At 40.3% G+C, this 7,111-nt stretch overlaps 1 protein-coding gene across 3 annotated transcripts in view; it reads right to left on the bottom strand.

The window, feature by feature from the left end:
• Positions 1-3,396: 3,396 nt before the first annotated feature.
• Positions 3,397-7,111, bottom strand: part of LOC121329532 (polypeptide N-acetylgalactosaminyltransferase 16-like) — a 101,832-nt gene continuing 98,117 nt past the window's right edge. For all 3 annotated transcript variants that reach the window (XM_041275141.1, XM_041275140.1, XM_041275142.1), the window contains one exon: positions 3,397-3,789. In XM_041275141.1, coding sequence (XP_041131075.1) covers positions 3,652-3,789 — 138 coding nt within the window. In that variant the 3' untranslated portion in view covers positions 3,397-3,651. The remainder of the gene's footprint in view (positions 3,790-7,111) is intronic.

The following is a 7,111-nucleotide window of genomic DNA, read 5'->3' on the forward strand; positions in this document are numbered from 1 at the left end:
ATTATAAAGTACTTTCTTTTTGTTTTAGTTTATGTGCAAGCTATTCGCTGCAGTGTTCAATAAATGTAATCAGGAAATACATTTTAAGTACAGTAATGTACAATGTGTTTTATTTCTGCATGAAAAGCATATGCTTTTAGTATAAGACCCCCCCCCAGTATAACACTTATTTTCCGACACCTTTTAGCGCGTTCTACTGAAGGATTACTGTACCGCAGGATTGGAGCAACAGAACCCAGACCTGCTCCAAATGGTTGCAGACATCCTAACAGTGCAGGAATGGAAGAAAGAATGAGATCCTAACACAGTGTGGGAATAAAAGAAAGAATGACATTCGAAAACTGGCATTGGAAACTCCTTCATTAATCAATAGGAAGCAAATGCATAACGAAATTGACAGTAACCTAACTTAGTTCATTCTTTCCATATTAACAGTTTACTTAAAACATATATAGTTTTTTCATTTGAAAGACCGATCTCTTTGCTTTTGGACAGCCTCGCCAGGTGTATATATAGTATCAGGGGCATAGATAGGAATAGGTTTTTTACACAGGGAAAAATCTAATTTGCGTCTAAAATAAACCCTGAATAGACTGCTTGTGTTACGAAGGTGATTAAGCCTTATTAAGCCTGGAGGCTATTAATGCAAACTACAAAGCAATATAAGCAGCTCACTCTTTTTACCAAGTGGCCCACCTTGTACGATATTTGAAATTTCATCTCCCAGCAAAAACAGCAACCTAAAATCACCCTATTCACTGTCAGAATATGTGCTGTTAAAAGAACAAGAATAGAACTCATACATACTAATAAGTAGATGGGTTTATACCTTCATTGAGAGACGTGTGTTTGCTTCACTGTTACTAAATGCACTGCTCACACTGCTGGGACTGGTGAGACTGGATCTGACACTGCTGACACTGGTAAGACTGGTGCTGACACAGCTGGGACTGATAAGACTGATGCTGACACTGCTGGGACCAATGCAGATTCTACCAAGGAAAAGGTTTCTTGTGTTCTCAGCATAATTTGCATGTATCGCAATGTTGCCTGTTTACTCCAGTGAAATCCCCCTATTCTCCATTTCACTTCTTGATCACTCTTCTGTGGCTCAGTTATGTTTTGACAGGATCTGCAATGCATTATTCATGTTATGAAGCAATACTTGGCACAGTCACTGCTGAGTTTCTGGAACGGGCTGGACTAATCACTGGCAGGACTTTTGGGTCTATGTCTGATTGAGTGCTTTTTTAAATCACACAGTGGAAGATATTTCTGCTGTGATGTAACTCCTTGTTTAATGGGGTGTCCTGGACCCCATTTACTGCACAATAGGGGAGCTGAAGACCTGTTTGAGAAATGGCAGACCTCTTATAAAAGTTTAGCAGTCATTTACCATTTTTCCCATGGTTATACTATGTATTTACCACACATTTTAATATGCTTTACCATACATCACTGGGCTTTACAGTGCTTACCTATGCTTTACCCTGCTTTCACTGTGCTGTATAACACTTTGCAAGGCTTTTACTATGGGAAACACTTACAAAAGGACAAATTCAATTCATCCTGGCCTGTTTTATATAACTGTGTTCAGTGATCCCTCTTAAAATCTATTTCACCTTTTTAGAATGCACATACATTAACGTGGATAAGCCTATATGTGTACAACAGTTATGTGTAAATAGACTTTGAATAAATAACCTCACACTGTGAACACCCTAGTGTAAAAACACCAAAGGAGACATACGTATCTTTGTCAATGTTTAAACTTAAAAAATATTAGCAGTTTAAATGTTAAACCACGAAGACCCCAAATATATCATACAAACCACCCTGAAAAGAAGAGGGGCACAATGGGGGCCACAAGAAGACTACCACAGTGGGCACATTTTTGACATACTAATGCTATATGAACTGATACGCAGTGCCAGCTGCAGGATGACGATAGCATACTGCTACCAGGCCGTGTGCTACAAGTTTCAATGCAAGCTCCCAATCTCTGTGTTGTCCTTGCTGGTAGAGCTATGGCCTGCTAATGGTTCTGCTAGAGTTGTCTCACCACACTATTATTATAATGGTAACACAATGGTATCTTTCTAAACCCTCGATAAAATTGTATTGTAAACAAAACGAAACAGACTGGTTCAATCAATAAACATTGGCTGGGTTTTGCAGGCAGAATTACATCACTCTGCATTGAAATGTTACTGTTGCTAAGGACTTGATGTGATACTTGTAATGGTTTACATACCAGTGTATGTATTGTAGCGTAGTGCAAAACTTTGGTCCACTCCCTTTAAAGGGACTATAAAAATAAAAATATGCTCTTTGTTGCTTCATATGTAATGTATTTCTTGTTCCAAATATTGACAATAACATATCAAATATGTAGTTGGCTTTTATCTGTTATAATCCTAGTTTAACTGTTCTACCCTCCTCTGACTGCTTTGAAATGGACAAGACCTGAGCGCAGGCTTGCTCCGTTCTTCACTGTTATGTTAAACAGGTTATACTGTCAGTAATATAGTTAGAAACTGGAAGGACCGAAACAGACGCAGAGAAAGCGTATTGGAAATATTCGTGAGTGTTTTTTGTTTGTTTGTTCCTTGTCTGTTTAGTAACTGTCTGTGTTTTCTGATTATAGCACTAGATGGCTAAACACAAATCCAGAGCTGTCGCCAAGGGCAGCACAAACCGGATCAACACTGCACTACAGTCACGATTAACATTGTTATCACTGTTGTTCACAAATAAAGCACGTATTATATTGTGCTGCACAACAAGCACTGAGATCACTCGTTTTGGACTGGTGATTGTGTGTGTAAGTACTGTGCATATTATTTAAGGGACTGCAACCCTTTTTCAATACTGTGCAGTACACATAGTTGTGTATTACAAGCTCGTTATTATTTACTGTCTAGTCATCAGACCCTTGGATTATAAACAAATAATAAACAAACCATTTCACCCGTACTTTGTTGTCTGTTGGTTTCTCTGTATTATTGTACCAGCACTGCACCTGTTATACACCTGTTCACTATCAGCAACCACTTTGCCACACTTACCCATCCAGGGTAACCTCCAGGGTTCAGTAGCTTGATAACTAACCCATCCAGGGTAACCTCCAGGGTTCAGTAGCTTGATAACTAACCCATCCAGGGTAACCTCCAGGGTTCAGTAGCTTGATAACTAACCCATCCAGGGTAACCTCCAGGGTTCAGTATCTGGGTTTGGAGGGTGAAAAGAAATCATTGGCTTGACAGCAACAACAATGGTCACCAGTATGTTGGGTTATAGTGGGGAGGAGGCTTAATATGGAGGATAAAACATGGTAAATAATTTATTTATATAAAAATAAAAACACAACTAGTCCAAAAAAAAAAAAAACAGGGTTTCATCAAGTCCTTTTATTTGAGATATTCAGCTAATTCAGTCCAAACCAGCGGGTTCTGACCCCAGCCTGTTTATTCAATGTTATTAAAATATTTACACAATTTAAAAAAACACATACTATTTAAGCTGGAAACACATTTTCACCTGGGTAGTTAGACTAAAGTCCCATGCAAAATAAATCAATATCCTTATTGTGGCTCCATGCCCCCCTTATTCCCCCAGACAGCCTCAGGTGGGCCCCCTCCTCAGTCAGTATCACGTGACCTGCTGGATCTCCCACTTCTGACTGGCCAGCTCGGAGCGACACTGGTTAATCGCCACCAGACCCGATTGGCTGTCCAGACACAGCCCGCTGACTTGGTGCTGGATAGACGGACCTTTCATCTTCCATTTCTAGAAAAAAAAAATTAGAATAGTCAATCCATTAATAAGCATCTATCCACTAGAGTAAAACACAGTGATATCTTAAAACTGCTACTGGCTTCTTTTAAAAACCTTGGAGAACCGTTTCATGAATATCACACTTGAAATTTGTATTTTCTCCCCAATTTAAAATGTTCAATTGCACTCTATCACCGCAGCGCAGCTCAAGAGAAGGTCAGCGGGCGTCCTCCAATCCCATGACCAAGTCATTACCTTAACACCCAAGAGCTCGAGTCTGGATGTGCTCTACCGGTCTCTAGATGTCAGCCTTACAAGCGTCTGCTTTCAGCTCACCAGGCACCTGGCCAGTAGGGTTCGGTATCCCGTCAATTTGTCATGCACTTTTCATCACCAACAATTAATCACCAGCGACAATTCATCACAGACAATAACTCACCGATTAAGGCCACAATATATCACAACAGCTGTGCTAAAAACAAATAAAGCTACAACAAATCATAAATAACAGATACAGTACGTATTCACTTACAAATTACATAAATAAAACCCAAAATGTACTAACTTTTACTAGTTCATGACCACCCAACTAACAAACAAACAAGCAAATAAACAAAACAAAAATAACAAGTTTGCTTCTGAAACTTTTATTTTAACACTAGAAGCGCCGAAATTTCGAACTACCTACAAGCGCCGCACCGGTCATTTTCACCTGTAGCGTTTTAAACAGCTGTGATATGATAATGTACCCTCCATGATGAATTGTCGCTGGTGATTAATTGTACTTCGTGATGAACTGCTGGTGATGAATGGTTCGTGATCAATTGTCATAGACCTGTTGGGTTCGCTGTAGCGCGGTGAGGAGAAACAGTCCCTGACAATTTTGCCCCCCAGCAAAGAACGGCAACTTGTAATACCAACTTTTTAAATTCTAAATACAGACGCAATACAGCTGGTCCATCTGGTACGGTACACTATTAACCCACAACACTCTAAGAAATACTGCATTTGTTTTATGTGGTATTTCCTATAAATGTTTTAATTAAGTCCACTAGGGGCAGTGTTGCAGGGGGGGGGCAGGTAAATGATTGCACTCTTGGTGGTAGACATGATTTTGAGAGCTCTTTCCAGATCAAAGGGGTGCTTTAAACATCAGAATGTTTCAAAGGGCACCAGGATGTGATGACCAAAACAGAAAATTCTATCAAAATTGAATGTAAACAACAGGAAGAGTATCGCTTAAAGTTGCTCTTTAAGGAATACACTGTACCTGTAAAACTTTGAGGTTTACTCATTACAGATACACTAAACCAAAAAATGGTAGTATCTTTTAAAATGCCTAATTTCAACTAGAACAAATAACTAATTTCAACTAGAAAAAAAATCGTTTTCCTATTTGTTTCTGACAAACAGATGTCATTTTCTATTTTTAAAGCAAATGGTAATTATTTACTTTTCTCAAGCATTGCAGCTGCTTAGCAATGCTGTATAATTTGGAACAGTTTGATGCCCATTCTGTCGTCAGATATGAATAAATTTAAAACAAATTGTAAAATTTTATTTGGTAAAGAAAAAAAAAAAGACACCATCTGTAATTGCGCTAGTCTGTGATTGTGCTAGCCTGTGACTGTGCAAGATGTGAATGTGCAAGACTGTGATTGTAAAATCCTGTGACTGTGCAAGCTGTCACTGGGCAAGTCGGTGATTGTGCTAGCCTGTGATGGTGAGAGTCTGTGATTCTGTGAGCCTGTGAGAGCTAGTCTGTGATTGTGCTAAGTCTATGAATGTGCTAGTCTGTGACTGTGCGAGCTGTGACTGTGCTAGTCTGTAATTGTGCTGGTCTGTGATTGTGCTAGCCTGTGACTGTGCTAGTCTCTGATTCTTCTAGTCTGTGATTCTGCTAGTCTGTGATTGTGAGAGCTATGATTGTGCAAGTCTGTGATTGTCTTAGTATTTGACTGTGCTAGTCTGTGATTGTGCGAGGGTGTGACTGCTAGTCTGTGATTGTGCAATCCTGTGATTGTGCTAGCCTATGACTGTGCTAATCTGTGATTGTGCTGGTCTGTGATTGTATGAGCTGTGACTGTGCTAGTCTGTGATTATGTGAGCTGTGACTGTGCTATCCTGTGATTGTGCGAGTCTGTGATTGTGCTAGTCTGTGATTATCCTTGTGTGTGAATGTGGTAGTCTGTGATTGTGCTACTCTGTGATTGTGCTAGTATGTGACTGTGCGAGCTGTGACTGTGCTAGTCTGTGACTGTGCGAGCTGTGACTGCTAGTCTGTGATTGTGCTAGTCTGTGAATGTCCTAGCCTGTGACTGTGCTTGTAAGTGATTGTGCTAGTCTGTGATTGTCCTAGCCTGTGACTGCTGAAGGGGAATAATTGCATAGAACCATTCCTGTACCTGTTTGTTGCTACTCTGTACTACAATTATTCACTGAGTTATATGCTTTAAAGCATTTTGAGTTTATGATCTATTAAGTTTATAGAAATAAAGTAAATGTACTAAACTTCAGGTGTGTGTCTCTGAAAACCAAACTGTGGGCAGTGTGACAAAAGGAATATGGCTCCAGCTTATCGGTTGATCACGGCGAATCCACCTTTCCAGCTAACCTTTATTGTACTACCTTGTAAATACCTGTCCCCCTTTCTTTGTTACACCAACTGAGTTGGCTCTAGCTTATTGGTTGAAAGGGAAACCACCCTGTCTCTCTGTAAAGGTATAATAACTGTATGCTAACTCTGTATGGCAGAACACTGCTCAGGCTTCCTAACACTGATGTGTTGAGCTGTTCTCGTTTGCGCTAATAAAGCTTTATATCTCTGAATACCTGGTGTAGTTGGCTCTTTTGGTTGCGGACCTGAAAAGTTCCACGACATTTTGGCGTAGTCGGCAGGATCCGGTGGTAGTCCTGGGACAAAGAGTCAACCGTCGACGGGGTTTCAACTGAATTACTGGAATCAGGACACCGCGTTCTGGGAACGAGCAGGGTCCGCTCTGAGTCTGGCTGAGGGCTCCACCGAGGTGGATAAGGGATCCTGAGAGCAACTGAGAGGTGAGTCAGACGATACTGAGTCTGAGACTCTAGAATAGGTTAACCGTGGTCTAGGACCAAAGACAGAGTACTCCATAATAGGTTTGGAACCTAGTTAAGTTATGGTCTGGGGCCATAGGATGTCCGATAAGAGCTCATGTGTGTTTAATTGTCTGTTGATTTGATGTGTTGTCTCTTCTTCTCTCTCTACTTCAATACGTTAGCAAAACAGGATGGGGTAGGGATGTAGTAAACAGTTAAACAAATGTCAGGTATATAACCTTACCGGACGACAGAA

Source organism: Polyodon spathula, chromosome 17 (assembly GCF_017654505.1).
Source record: "Polyodon spathula isolate WHYD16114869_AA chromosome 17, ASM1765450v1, whole genome shotgun sequence".
Lineage (NCBI taxonomy): Eukaryota > Metazoa > Chordata > Actinopteri > Acipenseriformes > Polyodontidae > Polyodon > Polyodon spathula.